At 50.2% G+C, this 20,171-nt stretch overlaps 1 protein-coding gene across 1 annotated transcript in view; it reads left to right on the top strand.

The window, feature by feature from the left end:
- The first annotated feature begins 3,824 nt into the window (after window positions 1-3,824).
- Window positions 3,825-20,171, top strand: part of LOC136566518 (heparan sulfate glucosamine 3-O-sulfotransferase 3A1-like) — a 33,309-nt gene continuing 16,962 nt past the window's right edge. The window contains exon 1 of the mRNA XM_066565691.1: window positions 3,825-4,378. Within this exon, the coding sequence (XP_066421788.1) occupies window positions 3,825-4,378 (554 nt within the window). The remainder of the gene's footprint in view (window positions 4,379-20,171) is intronic.

Consider the following 20,171-nt stretch of genomic DNA (forward strand, 5'->3'; position numbering starts at 1 on the left):
CCTCCTCCCTCTCCCCTGGCTCTCAGATCCTTGGCCACTGCTGGCCTGTCCCCGTTAGCCATTGTTCCCATTCATTTTAGATGAAGGGGCCTTTGTTGTGGGAGCCTATGTGGGGTCACATCACCCCCTGGTTATCAATCTGTTTCCCTCTGCTCTGTCCCATTCTCCATCTCCCCAGCACAAAGGGATGTTTTCTTCAGCAGCAGCTTCCTGACAGGCAGGGCTTCCCTTTCCCTTCAGACCTTATAATCACTTGTTAAGTTGCACTAGCCCCGGGCTCCCGGGCCCTTTTCCACCACAGTCCCAGTTTAACCCCTGATCCCATCTGTGCCACGGGTCACTGGGAAAGGGGAACAAATACAGCAATCCCAGTGGGGCTGGCACGGGCTGCTCAGAGCCTCTGAGGTGCAAGCCTTTCCCTTTCCCAGCTCTGGGGAAGCACCTGGAAACGTCTGATGGTGGAAGCAAAGCCTTCAGCTCTGGTTTCCCGGGGGGCAGAGAAGGTTTTGGTTGCTCAGTTGAAGCCAGAGGTCTCTCCTGGTGAGCAGGTGTGTTGTATTCAGTGAAGGGCATCCCAAATCAGCCCATTTGGAGTAGGAAGCCTCACTGCTGAAAGGAGGATTTTGGCACCAGCCAATGCCAGGAGAGGAGCCCCACTCACCCCCCTCAACACCCCAAAATGACTGGGGCAGGGTGGAGGCATTCCTGAGGGGGAGGCAGGAGTGCAGCGAGAAGCAATAAAATAAATGAATAAATAATAAAACTGCGAATAAAAGTAAAAAATAATAATAATAACAATAAAACTGTAAATAGATAAAAGGAGAAAGGAACAGGGCAAAGTAAGGAGCAAGTGAAAAGAGGAGCACAGAGGAGAGGGAGCCTGCCATGGCAGCAGCAGGACCGGTGCCAGGGAGCTGAGTCACAGCCAGGGGCACAGCCCGAGGGTGGCCACAGTCCCCTCCGCCCTGCCAGCACTGTGGGGACAGTGGGGAGGGCCCATGGGGCCAGCACAGGGGGCAGAGCTGCCCTGGGATCCCCCCAGGCTGGCTCTGCGATGGGTGCAATGAGCAGCTCCGAGATGGGCAGACAGAAATTCAAGGGGCAGAGGAAGAGGCTGCTCTGAAAATGTTAACTCAGTTGTGCAAGGGACTGAGTAAAATGAAAAGCAACTTTTGCTGCAAGCTCCAAGTCGTTCAAAACCCCTGAAGTGATCCCTGAGAAGGGTTATTTTTGCAGCAGGGCTAAAACAGATAAGAGGAGTAAGTTCTCAGCACTTGATGCCATGATCTCAGCCACATAATTTTTCTGGCTTTATAGTACACTGTTCATCAAATGCTCTCTGTAGCAAGAAAAACTCATCCAGAAATAAGGTCCAAAGCAGTCTGCTGCTAATAAAGAATCTCAGATTTGCAGCTGTACTAACAGAGCCCACAGCAATACGGGTGGAACTATTTCCCTGTATTGCCCTTTCTAAAGCATTAAGACACCTTCCTTCTTGGAGAGCTGGTCCTGGCTGCAGAATTACTGCTGCCTTCAGCCCCAGGAGGCAGAAACCATGAGTCAGGGTCTGTAAAAATATCACAAGTTTGCCTTAAATATCGTAGGGCTCTTTTAAATATAGATATATTTAGCTTATTGCTTTCTAGACACTGAAACTTTTTATACAGGCTCTGGTCATATTTTCCCCAGTCAGCTAGTGACTCTTTAAAGGAAAGCTGAGATTCACACAAATATTTCCAGGAAAAATGCTGCAAACATAAGGCTTGAAAAGCAATCCCAGCAGATACACGCTCTAAGCTCTCTCACACCAATTTCCCTTATCTTTTCTGGTTTTCTCCATTTGAAATGACCATTTTTTTTTCAAACAGAAAGCGTAGCACTGTTCTAAGTGTCCAGGAAAAAAGTATCAAAATGAGAATAATAAGAAGTGAAACCACTTTTACCCTTCTGCAGGGCCCAGTCCAAAGCCCATTGATGTCAGCAAAGCCTTTTCATTGATTTCAATGAGCTGGATCAGAGCACAGATTTATAAAGGCATTTAGGTTCCTAATGATGTAAGAAGTTGCCTAGAGGTGTTGGTGGCCTAACCTGCTTACAGCATTTTGTAAATCTGCTTATATATTGGAACACTGAAATACCTGAAATGCTACAGTATCTTGAAATCACCAAACACACCAAAATCTAGTGGAGTAATTCACTGCAAATAGCATTTGTTATTAATTTTGGTCTGTTTACTATTTGGAAACACATTTTTATTAGCCAGCCAGCTCTGCAGATGGCTGATTATAATTCAGTGCAATTTTTCTCCCCTCTTTTCATTGCATAATTTGTGGATACACCAGCTTTATTTCCAAGCAGTTGAAGTTTAAGTCCTCGGCTAGGTCCACACCAAACAGAAGGAAAAAAAAAAAAAGATCTAAGTCAAGTGTTTCATGTGCGAGTTTGTTTGAAAATTCTATAATCTATGACAAACATTTCAAATTAAGAGGGCATTCCCACAGGCAATGAAATAACGAAGCCCTTAGAATCAGGCAGCCGAGCCACGGAGCTGAGAGCTATTTCCACATTTTATGTACTCTCAAAGGAGAAGAGCAAATTCCAAGAGCAATATCGTGTTGCTTTTGTAGATATTTCTTACCAACCGTGGGCCAGATTCTGCAGCCAGCCCAGGGGCAGCTCGTGCAAATTAGGGGGGGAAAGTCTGATTTTGGGTGTTTCTGTGTTGTGTTCTGCATGGAGCTCAGTGGAGCTGTTGGTTGTGATGCCATGAGAGTGTTTTACACCCCTCAGTGGCTTTGCTGAGCTTTAGGGGGGCTGTTCTACTGTGCAAAGGTATTGGTGTCTGTCAGGGTGGATTATTGGGCACATCAGGAATTTGTTCTCAGGTCCGGAGGGATGCGGGGGCGTTAATTAAAAATCTGAGTGGCCGGACAGGTGGGTGGACAGCACGGACAGCCAAAAGTCCTGCAGCGTTCGGCTGCCAAAAGAGGCTGCCCGTGGGCAGCAGGATGTCCCTGTCAGCACCGAGAGGAAAACTAGAAAAGAGTTCCCAGCTCTCCTCCCTGCCCCGCGGGATGGACTCAGGGCATCCCTGCACCCTCCGCGACAGCTTCTGGGGCATCCCCGCACCTCCCAGCACAGCCTCCGGGCCATCCCTGCATCCGTGTACCTCTGAACAGCCTCCGGGCCACCCAGGGCATCCCTGCACCCTCCGCGACAGCTTCTAGGGCATCCCCGCACCTCCCAGCACAGCCTCCGGGGCATCCCTGCATCCGTCTGCCTCCGGAACAACCTCCCGGCCACCCACGCATCCCCCGGCAGAGCCTCCCGAGGGGTTCCCGCATCCCCCGGAGCATCCCCCGGAGCATCCCCCGGAGCATCCCCCGGAGCATCCCCGCATCCCCCGGGACAGCCTCCCGGACACCCCCGCTCCCCCCTAAAGGGCTCAGCAGCGGCTCCCCGGCGGGTCCGCCCGCTCCGGGCTTGGCTTCGCCCCCCGCCCCCGCCGCGCCATTGGCCCCGCCGCCGGCAGCGCTCCGCCCCGCTCCCGGTGATGCCTCGGCCGAAGTTTTCCGCGGCGGGCTCCGCACGTGGGAGCCCCGCGTCGAGCCCCGTTCCCGCATCCCCGCCGAGCCCTCCGGAGCGGCAGCGGCTCCCCCGTCCAGCCCCGCCGTCCCCCGCGGGGGATGCCGCCCTGAAGGCGCCGGGGATGCGGCAGCGCGCAGCCCCCCGGCCCCGCGGAGCGCAGCGCGGAGGGGCCGCGCCGCGGGGCGGCCGCGGAGCAGGAGCATGGCCCGGGCTCCCCGCAGCCCTCTCGGGGTAGCATGGCCGTGAGCGCGGCGGCCGCCGCCGAGCCGCTGCCCCGCAGCATCTTCAAGAAGTTCCTGGTGATGCTCTGCTCGCTCCTCATGTCCCTCTACGTCTTCTACTGCCTGGCCGACCGCTGCCAGACGCTGCCCGGACCCATCATCGCCGCCGGCGCCGCATCGGAGGAGGACGAGGGCGGCGGCGGGGAGTTCCTGGGCGGCTCGGCCGAGCTGCCCCCCTGGCAGGCGGCGGCGGCGCGGCGCAAGCGGCTCCTGCAGCGGCTGAAGCAGCGGCGGCGGCGGCAGGAGGCGGCACCGGGCGCGGAGGAGCCGGCGGGGGGCGGCGGGAGCCGGGCCGGGGGCTCGGGCGGCGGGGCGGGCACGGCCGGCACCCTGGCCCTGCTGCTGGGCGAGGGCAGCAAGCGGCTGCCGCAGGCCATCATCATCGGAGTGAAGAAGGGAGGGACGCGGGCGCTGCTGGAGTTCCTGCGGGTGCACCCCGACGTGCGCGCCGTGGGCGCCGAGCCGCACTTCTTCGACCGCAACTACGAGCGGGGACTCGCCTGGTACAGGTACGGCACGGGCGGCGGGACGGGGACGGGGATGGGGACGGGAATGGGGATGGGGATGGGGATGCAGCGGTGGCCGAGCCGCCAGTGCCCCCCGCTGGCCGCCGCTCCTCGCTCCCGAGCCTTTCCTCAGCCCCGTTCTCATTCCTCCGCTCACGGAGCACTCTTCCCCGCAGCCTCTCGCTCCACCCGTTCTTCCCTCCCTGCTCCCAAATCCTCCAGCTCTCCTTTGCCAGCTGTCCCCATTCCGGAGTGCCCCAGGACCACCAGTGCTCCCGGGGTCCCTCCGGCGCTCCCCGCTGCAGCCCGGCTGTTGCCTGCTCCCAAATCCTCCAGCCCTCCTGTCCCCTCATCCCCTTCCCGGTTGTCCCCATTCCTGCGTGCCCCAGGACCCTCCTGTCCCCCCATCCCCTTCCCGGTTGTCCCCATTCCTGCGTGCCCCAGGACCCTCCTGTCCCCCCATCCTTCTCCCTATTCCTGCGTGCCCCAGGTCCCTCCTGTCCCCACATCCCTGTCCCCATTCCCGAGTGCCCCAGGACCCTCCTGTCCCCGCATTCCTCTCCCCATTCCCGCGTGCCCCAGGTCCCTCCTGTCCCCGCATTCCTCTCCCCATTCCCGCGTGCCCCAGGTCCCTCCTGTCCCCGCATTCCTCTCCCCATTCCTGCGTGCCCCAGGTCCCTCCTGTCCCCGGCGCTCCCGGGCTCTGCTGCTTGCCCCGGGGTCCGTGACAGCACAAAGGGAGAAGCGCTGGGTGCCCCGCTGGCCTGGGGACTGCACGGGGATGCTGAGGCACTGCTAAACCCTGCCGTGAAAAGCACAGCCTCTCAATATCTTTACACTCCCCCAGCTCTTTGCAAAACCTGTGGCTGACCGCTGAGTCTCAGCCGAGCCCCGGCTGCCTCCCCATCGCCTCCCGCAGCTCCCAGCCCAGAGCTGCAGAAGCCGCTTTTCCTGTAGTCAGTGTGGACAAAACCCCCCTATTTCCCACGGAAATATTTCAGTATCCCGCTAGTGACCAACCAAAAATGTCACTTTCAGCATGTGTCACCCCACATGCTCACCTTGCCTTTGAAATACTAACAAAGAGTTGATCGGGTGGTTCTTGCAATGAATTAACGTTTTGTTAAACGAGCCAGTAAATGTTAAAGCTAAGAGGCTTCTCCCTGAAGTTGTTCAGGTCTTTTTTTGTCGTGTGTTTCAAAGTTAGAGGAGCGTTTTCCCGGCAGCTTGGTTAGGGTGAGAGTGAAACTGCTGTCTCCAGAAGTGTGTCTTGTGTTCGCGGCTTTCTTGAATGAACAAGCAAACAGGAGAGGATTTGGGTACCCCTGGAGTTTTGTTTTACTTTCACATAAAGCCCGGCTATTAGCAGAGAGAAGAGGATTTTGGCTCAGCTCGTGGTGACAGTATTGAAATGCGGAGTAGGGTGGTACTGGCAGTCCGAGTGTTGATGTAAAAGTCTTAACACGTGGAAGGGATGAGTTTGCTTGTGTATCTGCCAGTGTCAGAAACACCCTGGGTTCCTGCAGCCTGCAAAGTGTGACTTCTCTTGAGAGGAAAGATTTCCTTTCGTGTGGGCTGAAGCTGTCTACAAAATGATATTTTTAGTCCGTGCTTATCCGATTTCCACATGCTGACCCTGTGGCAGAAAGGAAACGTTAAAAATGAATCTGAACAACCTCAAGAACTCTAATCAGGTCTTGACTTTGAAAAATAAACACATGGCTGTGGGGTGGCATCTACTGAAATTTATGGTGGATATGCAGAAAAGCTCATTTGTCAAACCTGCTCTGGAAGCTTTGAGGAGCAGAGGGCAGTGGGATAGACCTGCCTCTGGAAGCAGCCCTGAGCCACGAGTGCAGACCTAGACAGAGGAGGAGCCACAGGCATTTAGGGCATAGTGCAGCCCTCGGTGTTGGGGGTATCATTTTCCAGAGGTTTGGTCTTGATCTTGCAGCTCTTTTTCACTGGCTGTGCTGCCCCGTGTGCTGTTTGTGTAATCATTATGTTTTAGCAGTTGGCACATGAGCTGTCCCATTAATTGCTGCAGTTTGTTTGTTCTGGTATTTGATGTGCTGAGTTGAGTTTCATCTTTTTTTTTTTTTCCTTTCCTTTTTTTTTTTTTTTTTTTTTTTGCTTTATTAGCCCTGTGGAGGCTGAGGTACAGTGAATTCTTTGTGTGGGATTATTCCTTTGAGACCTAATCTTGCTGGCTTGGCTTGTATGAGTAATCTTTGCTCACACAGGATGGCAGAGCCGTGGTGCCAGCACGCTGGTCACCACTCACAAATACTCATTTACAAACCTACCTGTCTGTCTGCGGGCTTTGTTGTGATCTTTGATGAGGGTTCAGGGCTGGGGAAATGGCCAGATGTTTGCCAGAGGTCCCCATTCCTTATCTTTGCCATCAGAGGCTTAGGTTTCATGTGTGCTGCTGTTTCCCAGCAGTCAGACTAAACAGGTTTAGGGTCATTACAAGGTATAAACACTTGGGTTTGTTTTCAGTGCCCCAGGAAGGCAGCCAGTGCCCAGGGAACAAAAAGCTGGTGGCTGTTGCAGAGATTGAAGGGGCAGCCAGCCTGTGGAGCTGTCACAGGCACACAGAGGTGGGCTGGCACAGGCACAGGGTGGCCGTGGCGTTTTGGGCATCAGGAAAGCCCTGATTTTCCCTGGAAATAAAAGAGCTGCTCCCCTAGCAGCTGCAGTGAGCAGGGGGAATGGCTGGGCTGTGCCTGCAGCAGAGGGGGATGCTCCTGGAGCAGCCAGCCAGGTGCACCTCTGAGGCTTTGTGGTGCTGTTCACAGGGGTCTTATGTTGAGGGAGGAGATGAGGATCTGACTCCATGTTTCAGAAGACTTGATTTATTATTTTATGATATATATGACATTAAAACTATACGAAAAGAATAGAAGAAAAGGTTTCATCAGAAGGCTGGCTGAGAATAGAAAAGAATGAATAACCAAGGCAGCTCTCTCAGACTCTCTGTCCAAGCCAGCTGGGCTGTGATTGGCTGTTAATTATAAATATCCAAGATGGGCCAATCCCAGATGCACCTGTTGCATTCCACAGCCGCAGATAACCATTGCTTACACTTTGTTCCTGAGGCCTCTCAGCTTCTCAGGAGGAAACAATCCCAAGGAAAGGATTTTTTATAAAAGGATTTTTTATAAAAACCTCTGCGACGAGGTTTGGTGCCACGCAGGTCACCCGCTGGGGTGCGTGGAAACAGCACCCAGGAAATGAACGGAGCAACAGCGCAGCCCCTGGTCCCCTGGAGAAGCTGACTCTGTAAAAACCATCTGTGGGATTTCATTTGGTGAGTGTGACACCTCCGTGTGTGGGTTGGACATCAAGGGCAGCTGTGTGCCCAAAGGAGCTTTTTCTGGTTTGGGTTTGAGTCCCCTCGTGCACAAAAGGAGGGAGGGGGCAGCCCACAATGCTGGCATTGACTTCAGTGCTGAGCTTGCTGCTGCAGCCCTGAACAAGGCTATTGAGCCAGCAGGGTTCAATGGCAGGTGAGCACGGGCTTTAATAGAGTTCAACTGCCAAACCCCCACCCCAAAATGGCTGCACAGCCTGGGGAAAACTCCCAGGAACAGGGGCTGAGCCAGGCATGTAAAAAAAACCCCTGGATTAAAAGGAAATATCTGTGTTTGAGGGTGATACTGCAAACGTGGCTCTTTCCCTCTGATCTTTTGTTAGTCTGCACTGATTGAGCTGCCTGTTGGAATGCCATTATACTGTCACTCAGCCCAGGAACATTTATTTCATATGTTTTAATCTCCCTGCCTCTGTAGCACCAATGCCACTTTCACTAGAGTGAAGCCAAGTTAATGTCATTAGATTACATCTGATGCAGGGGAAGATGAAAGATAATTCAAAGTTACTCCGTCAGGTTGGGAGTTGAAATATCTCTCCTCCTCAGTGCTTCCAGAGCTGGGGAGTTGTGACTCCTAATTAATGTCCTCTTGGGATTTATTTCCAGGGTTTTTTTTGTGGGTTGTTTTTTTTGCTTCTTTGTAATCTAGATAATGACATTTCTGAGTCAAAGGGAACAGAGAACATCTCAGGTGCTGAAGGGGTCTGAGATGGAGGAAAAGGGGGATTTTTGGGAGGGGAGATGCTCCCAGCAGCTGTGAGCAGCTGCATCCCTCCTCGAGCTGTGTCCCATCCTCTGTGCCTCAAACCAGGGTGGAATCAGAGCCTGATGGGGATGGAGGAGTCAGGCTGCTCCTGGGGCAGGGGTTTTGAGGTCTTTGTAATCCAGCAGAGCGTTCTGTGACTGAATAAGTGTGGGAGGGAGGGGAGGAGTGCATGGGTGATGTTGGAGGGACATCAGGGCAGTCAATGCAATTTATGGAAGGTGGAGCAGGACTGGGTGGCCTTCAGGAGGAAAAGCCCTTGTTGCAAACCCCCTGTGTGAGGGAGATGCTGTAGCAGGAGTTGCCTTGAAGTGCTCATCTCCCCACCTTCCTTCTGCAAGCAGCAGCAGCTCTGTGGCTGTGTTCAGGGTGTGCCCAGCACAGAGCATGGCTTATGGGATTGCACATTCAACCAGTTTGGGTTTTCCACTCCCTGCTGCAGGTAGGAAGGGCTGGCTTAGCAGTGCCTTCTCCTTGTCCTGGGAACATCTCATCTCATCTCCCAAACACATTTGACTCACTAATAGCACCAAGCACAGCCTGAAGCAGTTTCCCTGGAAATTGCAGCCTTGGACAGCCACATGCTGAAGAGGATCAAGGTCCTTGTTTATTTATTAGCTGTGTAATCAAACACCTCCTGAACCGAGCTGGCAGGGCCAGGTACTGTATAAAAAGGAAACAAAAGGTGGTTGTGGCCCCAAAGTGCAGCTAATTCACTGTAAACAGCAGATGGAGATGGGCTGAGCCTGTGCTGGCTGGGCAAGGAGTCCCTGCAGATGGAGGATGAGGAGGGTCTGTGGGTGGCTGAAGGGACCTTTCTGTGCTGGGGAAATCAGGGCTGGTAAGACATTAACTGGTTCTTGTGCTCATGTGCTTTGCCACTGCCTGGAATTGGATACTCCAAGGATTTTCAGCAGAGATCTGAAGCAGTTTGGAAGTCTGGGGAGGTGTGGTGGTGTGCCTCAGTTTGCCATGGGGTAAAAGGAGGAGTCACTGCAGGGCTGGAAGCAGCAGGGCTGTGCTGGGACACCTCTCTGCAGCACAGAATGAGGAGTCACAGGCATTCTGATGGGTTAAATATGGGTTAAATCCCACCCAGGGCTGCTGGCAGAGCAGCTGCAGCCTTGGCACAGCTTTGGCTGTGCCCTTGCACCTGGAGGGACTCTCCAGGGATGGCACTGCACAGACACTGCTGCAGAGACCTGGGGCTGGGCTCTTTCCCCTCTTACTCCTTAAACAGACCCCAAAGGATTATTGGTTTATGGTGGTTTTTTTCCAAGCATTTTGTGTCTGTACATGTCCCTTCTGTTTAGTGTTAGTGGGGCAGTCCATATCTGGGGTTTGTGTCTGCTCCTGGTGATGGAGTGAGCTCTTGTGGGAGCAGCAGGGCTGTGCTGGGACACCACTGCAGCACAGAATGAGGAGTCCCAGGCACTCTGATGGGTTAAACACCACCCACAGCTGCTGGGCTGTATTTATCCCATCAGAAACCTTGGCACAGCTTTGGCTGTGCCCTTGCACCCAGAGGGACTCTCCAGGGATGGCACTGCACAGGCACTGCTGGGGCTGGGCTCTTTCCCCTCTTACTCCTTAAACAGACCCCAAAGGGTTATTGTTTTATGGTGGTTTTTTCAACCATTTTGTGTCTCCTTCTGTTTTCTGTTAATGGAGGAGTTCATATCTGGGGTTTGTGTCTGTTCTTGATGAAGGAGTGAGCTCTTGAGTTGGCATATTAGGAGAAGTCAACCACATTCCTATCAGAAAGCACCAAAATAAATACTTCAGATTTTACTGACTCTTCTTTCCAGATGCTGTGGTCTGAACAGGGGGGTTTCAGAGCTCTGTAGCCCATGCTCCTCTTCAGTGCTGGTTCACACCCCATTCCTGGAGGGAACAGCACCTTCCTGACCCGCCCTGTGGCCCTGCTGAGATGTTTGCAAATAAAGCTCCCCTGGCCCCGTCTGCTGGTGCTGAGCAATTGGGAAAGCATGGCCTTGGCTGTCCAAGAAGCTGTCAGTGGAATTCTCAGAGCCAGCTCTCGTGGAGAGCAGCACAAAGCTGCAGCTGGCTGGGGTGAGAGCTCATTCATGGCAAAAGTTGGGATAAACTTTAGAGAAGCAGCAGATTCACCTGCTTTAGGCACTGTGGTTGGATTCTGTGAGTGCCCAGCTGTGCTCCCAGCCTGTCCTGCTGCCCTGGGGGGCTCCTGGGAGCCATTCCATGGGGGCTGGACACCATCCCCACCAGGATGTCTTCACCACAGCCCAGCTTGGGTTTCACCTTTTGAAGTTTGGAATAGGAGCAGTGAGGTCTGGGGAGGGGGAAGGGAGCTGGTGCACTTCCAGAGAGTTCAGGGCAGACAAGCAGCGATCAGAAAACCTGAGAACAGCCCCCCATGAGCCCCCTGTGGGACACAGGCATTGAAACTCCTGAGCTGCTAATGATGCTTTCTTCCCCTGGAGAATTCTGAGGTAACCCAAACTGCTTTCACAGGGAAACCTCAGATGCTGGAGAGGGGCAGCTGGGGCAGGGTGTTGTGGCCATAAATCTTTACAAATTCTCATTATGTGCAGGTATGATGGGAGGGGAGTGAATTTAGGTCAGTTCAATTTGTGTTGCTGGGGTTGGGTGCTGGGGTCTTACCCTGTTCCAAAGCCCCCAGTGGGGCAGTGGGGGTGTTCATGCAAGGTCTGGAATCACCCCAGGGATTTTGACAGCGTTTCTGCCTTTCTCCTGCACGAGCCACCTCCTGGGAAATTCACTTTTTCATGGTTTGGGGTTACACATGTTCAGCTTCACACCCTCCTGAGCCCTGTGAGCAGGATGGTGCTCACAGTGAGGGTATAAATAGAGCTGCTCGAGGAAGTGAATTATTCCTGCCATTCCTTCCATGGAATAATGTGATTCTGCAGCAGGAAATCTTTCAGCAGAAGGAATTGCTGCTTCCCTTCATGCATGGCAAAAGCATCCTTCTTGCTTCCTGCAAGTGAGGAGCCTCGTTTTGTGCTCTTCCTCTTGCAGCACCATCTGTTGCAGGGTTTGAAGATCCCTGCTCAAACTCCCCCAGGCTGCTGGGGATGTCTCTGGTGGCAGAAAGAGGAGGAACTTCTCCCTGCTGCCCCAGGGCAGCTTTGGCAGCCTCCTGTGGTTGTTCTCCCCGTGGCTGAGCAGCTGTGCCCAAGTGTCACATAAGGAAATCCCCCTGGGGTCATTCCAGGCATCTGGGGACCTTTCTTGCACCAAACTCCTGCAGCTTCAGTGGGATCCTGCTCTACCCCTGTCCCCAGTTCCTGAGCACAGCTGCAAGCTGGGATGTTAACAGCTGGATCATTTGCATCCACAACCAGCCTTCCCACAGCATCCCCTGGGGAGAGATGTTCAGGTTCCAGTGCAACATCACCATGGGAAGCTGGCCATTTATCCATTTAATTATTTATTTCTCCTCTCAATTTGTTAAAAACTGCAGAAAGCCAGGCTGATTTGCTCTGCCATTGCCTGTTGGAAGAGGGCTCCCTCCCATAGACCAAGCTGCCTGGGGAAGCCTTTTATGGAAAACCAGCAGATCAATAATTGTGCCTTCTGTGTTTTTCCATGTGTGGCTCTGTGTGTTCATATCTGCAGCTTTCAACTCCCAGTGTTGCATTTTGTCTTTACCATTTCACTGCTGCCTTCGTGCTCTTGTGTTGTAACACAGAGCATCTTTTGACATTATTTTAACCCTTTTGCACAGTCTGAACTGGACTGTTTGGGAAGCCTGATTACAGAGGGAAAGCCCAAGAATTGGCTCTGTAGAAGAAGTGAGGAAACATCTGGATTTCCCAGCTGTGTCCTGACTCCTCCAGCTCGGAGTTAGTGAGTGAGAGGCTGGAGATGTGAAGCCCAGGAGAGATTTTGTGCCAAGGAGGTGCCTTATTGTATTTGCAGGGATGCCCTGATGAAGGAAGGAATGATGAATCTGACTCCATGTTCTCAGAAGGCTAATTTATTATTTATATATATATATATTAAAAGAAAAATAAATATATACATATAATATATATATAGTATGTATAATATGTATAATATATATTATATATATATTTATAATATATAATATATATTTTAATATAATATATACTATATTATATTAAAAAATGCTAAACTATAGTATACTAAAAATATGAAACCCCTTACTAAATACTAAAAAAAAAATTTAAAAATACTAAAAAAACCTCTTACTAAATACAAAAAAAATACTAAAACACCCCCTTACTAATACTGAAAATACTGAAAAAAATTTTAAAAACCTCTTACTAAATACTAATAAAAACTTGTGACTCTTTTTAGAGTCTCGACACAACTTAACACTAATAAATCAATAAAACAAAACAACTCACACTAAAATTTAATAAAACAATCACTTGTAAATAAACAATCTCCAAACACATTCCACACATAAACACGACACAAAAAAACCCCAAATAAAATAAAAATTATTTTCTCAGCTTCCCAGAAAAAAAGTCCTAAACAAAAAGATTTTTTTTGAAACGTGTGAGTACCACAGGTGTTCAATGTGTGCTGAGCTTCCCTTGGCACCAGGCACATCCTCCAGGCTGCTGCTTGTGCTGAAGGTCAGGAAAAGTTCCCCTGACACCTCTCATGAGGCTTGAGGGTGCTAATCCCCATGTCTGGGCTAAATTCCATCCCTGGTAATCCTGGTCTGTGCCCCTAAAAATGAGCTCTGCTTGTTTCAGCTGGCTCCAGTTCCTTTGTTCCCTGCCCATGGGCCTGCTGGCAGAGCCCCACCACAGGGCTTGGGGTTCTCTGCTTTTGATTGCTGAGACATGGACGTTCTGAAAGCCAGTTTGGGTTTTTCTGCGTGTGAAACTGCGTGTCACAGCAAGGCACAAAGTGAATATTGCACAATTATCCCGTCCTCCTGCACTGCTGAACTCTGCCGTGTGAATGTGAATATTTGCCCTTAAATGTTTGCCTGGTATTCAGCATTCTTGTACGTGTGTGGCAAAGGTGGTTACAGCCTTCATCACCTCCAAAGGAGGATAAAAACACAAAAGGGAAAATCTCAGTGCCTGCAGCAAGCAGAGCACAGGCAGTGACATGCAGAGCTGGGGTTTGGGGCTGACAGCTGGCACAGCCACCCCTGTGCAGGGCTTGGGGAGCCTTGGCTTGTCCTTGTTCACTCCTGGGGGATTTCATGGGGTGGTTTCTGAGGCACCCTGGCCTCCCCCTGTCCCTCCTCCCCCTCTCATGTCTCCATCTGTCCTATCAGCAACAGGTTGGAAAGAAGCAGAATTAGAGACTTTCTCAAACAGTGTGAGATGAAGCTGTGAAATTGGCTGCCACGGGAGGTTTTTAGCTAAAAGAGTCCAAAAAGCACCCTGGAAGTGCTTGGCAAAGAACAATGCACCAGGAGCTGCTGAGTGTGATGGACCAGAAACAAAGTTCAGTTGAGGGAGCTGCCAAATCTTACCTGGGAGGGACCCAGGGCCCTGCTGCTGGCACAGGAATATGAGCTTGTGGCTCACAGGGTGACCCAGGGAGCCTCATCTTCCCATAGCTGTTACTGGAGGGGAATTATGGCTGGTGTTGTTTTGTATTTGCATGGCCCCCAGACGAGGAAGGGAGGAATGATGAATCTGACTCCATGTTCTCAGAATGTTAATTTATTATTTTATGATGCTGTAGTATATTAAAGAATACTAAACTAAAGAATAGAGAAAGTATCTCTGGCTGGGGTCTGTGTACAAATCACAAATGAGACAGGATTGCTAGGAACGTGCCTTGAGCTGTTGGATTTTCCAGCATCAGTCTCATTCCATGGCTATGACAATGGAAGATGCCAGCAGCTGACATCCCAGGCAGCAGACACAGAACTCAATGTCACAACTCACTTTATGAGTTTTGTGACCAATCCCACAAAGCAAAAGCACATTGACAGTAGTTCCATCCAACCACTGTAAGCACAGGTACCTTTGGTTAAACAATGCTTGCTTATTTCAAATACAATACCTGCTTGTGAGCCTTCAAACACAATGCACAGAGCTCCATTATTGAGCTTAGAACTCCCTAATATCTCACTGGATAAACTTTTCTGCAGCTTAGGGAGTTATTCTAGACAAGTGTTAATACACAGACCATTGTTCTATTTGTCCTTACTTTTCTACTTCTTACATAATTTTTCTGCTGACCAATCTCATGGCTGCTGCTTAGCTCCAAACACAGTTCTGCTGTCTCTGAGGCTGCCTTTTGCAGCTTTCCCAAAACCCTCTGATTTTATGGATTCCAAAATAAAGGATACTTACAGAATGCTAAAAAGATAATAATGAAAACTCCTGACTCTCTCCAGAGTCCTGACACAGCTTGGCCCTGATTGGCCAAAGAGTCAAAACAACTCCCAGCAGAATCCAATGGAACAATCACCTGTGGGTAAGCAATCTCCAAACACAGGAGAGCAAAACAGAAGAGAAGCAAATCAGATAATTCTTGTTTTCCTTTTTCTCTGAGGCTTCTCAGCTTCCCAGGAGAAGAATCCTGGGCGAAGGGATTTTTTCAGAGAACGTGAATGCCACGGTGCTGTTTGGTTAAAAATCCAGCTGCTGTGCAGGGAGGGATTTTCCAGTTGGTAGCAAAGAAGGGAGCATTTCCACCACTCTGCACCACGGTCTGGGTAATTTGGGTAGAAATGACCCTCAACCCCCTGCTCCCTGTCAGCTCTTGTGCTGCCTGGGGGTCATTAGCCCAACTTCTGTGCCCTGTGCAAACCTGCACGGGTTTTAGGGCTGCCAGAGGTTTCTGAGCAAGCACAAAACCCCCCAAAACAGTCCATGGGTGGGTGTGAATGGCTGAGAGTCAGTGTGTGTCCCACAGAACACCAAATGTTTCTTGTGTCCAGCTGCTCAGGTGAACCCTCCCTAGGACCAGGTATGGGATTTTGTTGGGCAGCTGCAGGGATGGAGGTGCAGGGGTCAGCATGGGCATTGCCATGGCTGGGACAGCATCTTCTGTGTCGTGTCCAGAGCAGCTGAGGAGGCTTTGGCACACGCTCAGCTGGCTGGCGGTGAGAAGGGCCTGATGAACTCACAAAGCTGAGCTCCCAAAGCAGCTGGGAGGGCTGGGACTGGGTTTCCTGCAGCCAGTGAACACCATGAGCTGTCCCTCCAGCACTGCCCTCCCTGGGTTGTGTTTGCTCTGACCACGGGCTGACACAGCAGGTGCTCAGAGGTTTGCACAAGGGAGTCACACTGAGCTGAAATCTTGTGTTTACACGCCCAGGGTGTGATCCCTGATCAGCCCAGCACCCAGAGCTGTTTGTCACCATCTGTGATGCTGCTCTGCCTGCTCCTGCCTCACCACAGAATCACAGAATAATGAGCTTGGAAGAGACCTCTAAGATTGTAGCCATTATATTTTATGAAAAATCCTTTTGCTAGGATTTTTTCTCCTGAGAAGCTGAGAGGCCTCAGAGGAAAAGAAAAACAATAACTATCTGCTGCTGTGGAATGCAACAGGTGCATCTTTGATTGGTCCATGTTGGTTGTTTCTAATTAATGGCCAATCACAGTCAGCTGGCTCGGACTCTCTGAGAGTTATGAGCTTTTGTTATCATTCCACTCCTTTCAAGCCTTTTGATGAAATCCTTTCTTCTATTCTTTTAGTATAGTTTTAATTTTATATATCGATCATAAAATGCTAAAAATATTCTTATTTTCATAAAATATAAATATTATATCTATATTATTATAAATATAATATCTATATTATCATAAATAATAATTTTTATTATTCTATTTTAATAATAAAAATAATTATTATAGTTTTCGTACTATTTACTATATAAATAATATAATTATTTATATAATAATTATTATCTTATTATAATATATTTATATATAATACTATCTATAAATATATTTTATATATAATATTATCTAAAAATATATATTCCTATATAATATATATAGAAATATATATTATATATAAATATATCAATATATAAATATGTAATATATATTATGTATTTATATATAAAAAATATATAAATATATTATATATTTATATCTTTATATTTATATAAAATATAAATCAGCCTTCTGAAACATGGAGTCAAGATTCTCATCTCTTCCCATGTCAGGACTGGGAAATTCCCACATAAGATCATTGTGTCCAACCTGTGCCCCAGCACCTCATCCAGACTCTAGCACCAAGTGCCATGTCCAGTCTTTTTTTAAACACACCCAGAGATGGTGATTCCACCACCTCCCAGGGAAGAGCATTCCAGTGCTTTATTATTCTTTTGGTGAAAATTTTTTTCCTAATATCCAACCTACAGTTTCCCTGACGTAGCTTGAGACAGCAGTACCTCCTCTGGGACAGCCTCCTGTGGAATTCAGCTGGCAAATCGGAGAGGCTGGGGCAGGGAAGGGCTCCCAGGCTGACCCAGATGCAGAGCAGAGAATTAACACGGAGTTAATTGAGTTTGACCATGCCCAGTGCCCCGGCGGGGTCAGCCCTGGAGCTGCTTTGTTTGCTGTGGGACAGCTTGAGCTCTGCCCTGCCTGCACGGGGGGTCGTGGCCCCCTGTCACCCCCGGGGACCTGCTGTCCCCATGGTGTGCTGTGACAGGGTCAGTGAGCTGTGAGCTGTGCCCTTGGGGGGATGCACTGAGGAGCTTCATCTCCTCCCAGCCCCCTGATTGCACTTGGGCTCTTTGGCAGCGACAGCATCTCGGGATTGCTGCTGCTCACAGGGACCCTGGGATGGGTTACAAAGTCTCTTTTCCCAGCCCAGCGGTTGAAGAAGGAGTCAGAACTCTTCTGTTCTCGTTCTCAAGGTTGTTTATTGTTTCTTATCTATAAAATTCTTTCTCTGGCCTCCCAAGGTCTGTTCAGCAGGACAGACAGAGGCACTCTGGCCGTCCCCAGGGCAGTGTTATCTTTTTATACTAAAAACTACATACACAATATTTACCATAACTTTCCAATACCTATCACCTATGTTAGACAGTGAGCTTCTACCTGAAACCAATCTGTAAGTGTCACCATCACAGCAGAAGATGGAGGCCAAGAAGAAGGAGAAAGGCTGGACACGCCCAGATTCCTCCATCTTGCCCCCTGAACCCCCATTCTAAAAACCCCAAAAAATCTTTTTCACCCCGTGACAACTCACTATTCTTCTGCTTAGACTTTCATGGCTATAGATCCTCATATAAGGTTGGTCATTTTTTCCATGGGTCATAATCAAAGGCACAGGGGTCTTGGGCTCTGTGCCAGGGTCTCTGAGCCCCCTGGCAGGGGTTTGGGCAATCCAGGACAGCCAGAGCTTTGGGGAGTGATGAACAGCTCAGCTGGGGCAGGGCTGTGGGTCAGAGAGGCCCAGTGATTTCCTGGTGATGTTCCTGCTGCAGGGGATGCTAAACCAACGTGGCAGGTACAGATCTACCTGCACCCCCAGCTTTGGAGCAAAGTGAGGGCAGGGGCAGTGGGGACATCCCCTGAGCCCTGCTCTGCAGAGGGACTTTCAGGCACAAACCTTGGGTCACCCTGGCATTGCTGACTCAGCCATGGGCCCTTCCCTCTGCAGAGATTTCCAGGAATGCCCTCCTTAACATCTCCCACTAGGCAAATCACAGCCAGCATATGGTTAGGGAGAAATTGGATTTACCCTGTAATCTAATCAATGTTAAATAACAGTAATTCTAACTCTGAGCTCCATGTTTAAAGTGCTGCTGGTCTCTGGGGTTCACTGGAGTTATTTAATCTAATGAAATCCCATTACTGGCTCATGAGGGTGCACCACAGGATGTCTTTCCTAGGAAGGAAAGCAATGGTTAAAGAACTGGGACAAATATTTAGGGACAAATATCCAGTAAGGGAAAGGGGCTGAGTGCAGTAAGTTGAGGGTTTCACCTGGCAGGAGCTCAGAGCACTTTGGCTGCATCATTGCAGTGGTGGCTGTCATTGCTCAGGACATGGTGATGCCCAGGTTCCTCCTGTCACCTCCCTGGGCAGGCTGTACCACCTGGAGCCACCTTTTCCCTTTTCCTGGCCCTAACAGGGGTTGTGTTCCTTAACCCATCCCAATTCTCCACCCAGCATCACACTTGCTGTGCTTCCTGCAGTGTTGGGTTCTCAGCCCTGGCTCTCCTGGCTGTGTTGGACTTTGATAGAATCAGAGAATCACCAAGGCTTTGGTTGGATGGGGCCTTACAGACCAGCTCCTTCCAAGCCCCTGCTGTAGGCAGGGTCACCTCCCCCTAGGCCAGGTTTGTACAAGCCCCATCCAGCCTAACCTTGAACACTTCAGGGATTTAAGATGGTTTCCCCCAGACCTGCTGTGCTTTTCCCATTTGCATCAAGCAATTTTTCCTAATCTGCTTCATAGAGGGAGACAGGAGCTCTCCCAGGTCACATTTCCCACACTGGCTTTGTGACAATTCCTGAGCCTTCAATCAGTTCCATCCCAACAGAGTCAAGCTGAGCCTATTGCACCAGTTGCTTTCCTACATGCTGAGCTGATTGTATTCAAATACCTTGGAATTCTCTCAGCAGAAGGCAGGGACTCTGCTGCTGACAGATCCCAGCCAGGCTGCATCCTGTGTGCTGGGGGAGTGTTCCTTCCCCTGGAGCACGTGCTCCAGTTTCCCTTTATTACTTCTTTAATAAGACTGATATTTACTCTGCATTGCTCATGTGCTGCCAGAATTGGAACCATTAGCGCAGTAAGTGACAATTACCTTTAGAGCAGCGTGGGATAGGAGCCCAGTGAGGTGCTGCCCCAAAGGTGGGGGATCAAACCTGATTTTGGGGTGTAAATTGCTGTCTCACTCTATTCCTCACTTTCTAGGACAGCTGGGATGGCTGTCAGGGGTGCTCAGCATCCTCTAGAGGAAGGATTGCACGCAGAGGTGCTGGGAGAGGACACATCTGGCTCAGTGGCAGTGGATGGGATGGGAATGAGGGGTTGTGGCTCTGTGCTGCTGAGTTATCTTGGGACATCTTCAGAGCTGCCCATCCCCAAGGAACAGCTTGTTTCCTTGAAAACCATCTCTGTGCTGAAAAAAAAAAAAAAAAACCAAAACCATTAAAAAGGAGCATGTCTGGTAATTTAATCATGTTAAGTGCTCCTAAAATCACGTCTGCACTGCACAGCAGCGTGCCAGAGCTCTCTGGAGGAGCAGATGTGGCAGGGTTAGGTGCAGAGAGATGGGGCTGATGCCTCAGGTTTTAACTTTTATAATTTTCAGATTCTGTGCTGCTTTAGTGTGTGGGTCTGAGCTTCACATCAGGGGATGCTGAGCTCTGTGCACAGAGCAGGGAGACAAAACGATTCCTGCTCCAGCTGGGGACCAAGGACAAATGATCCAAATCTCAGCCCAAGAGCACAAACCCCGTGGGCTGGAGAGAGAAAAACAAGGATGGGACTGGATGGGCTAAAGCTGGAATGAGACAATGAACTGCAAGATGCAAATGGAGCAGAACTGATCCCAGGGAGAGACCCCGTGCCTGGCCGTGCATTTTGTGACCATTTTGATTCATCTTGGGTTCATTTTGTGACCATTTTGGTTCATCTTGGGTGCAGCCCTGGCTGGGCTCTTGTGCTGCCCAAGGTGGATCCATGGAGGAGATCCTTTTCATAAATCCCTGCTTTATTCTTTAGCT

This window comes from Molothrus aeneus, chromosome 25 (assembly GCF_037042795.1).
Source record: "Molothrus aeneus isolate 106 chromosome 25, BPBGC_Maene_1.0, whole genome shotgun sequence".
Classification (NCBI taxonomy): Eukaryota; Metazoa; Chordata; class Aves; order Passeriformes; family Icteridae; genus Molothrus; species Molothrus aeneus.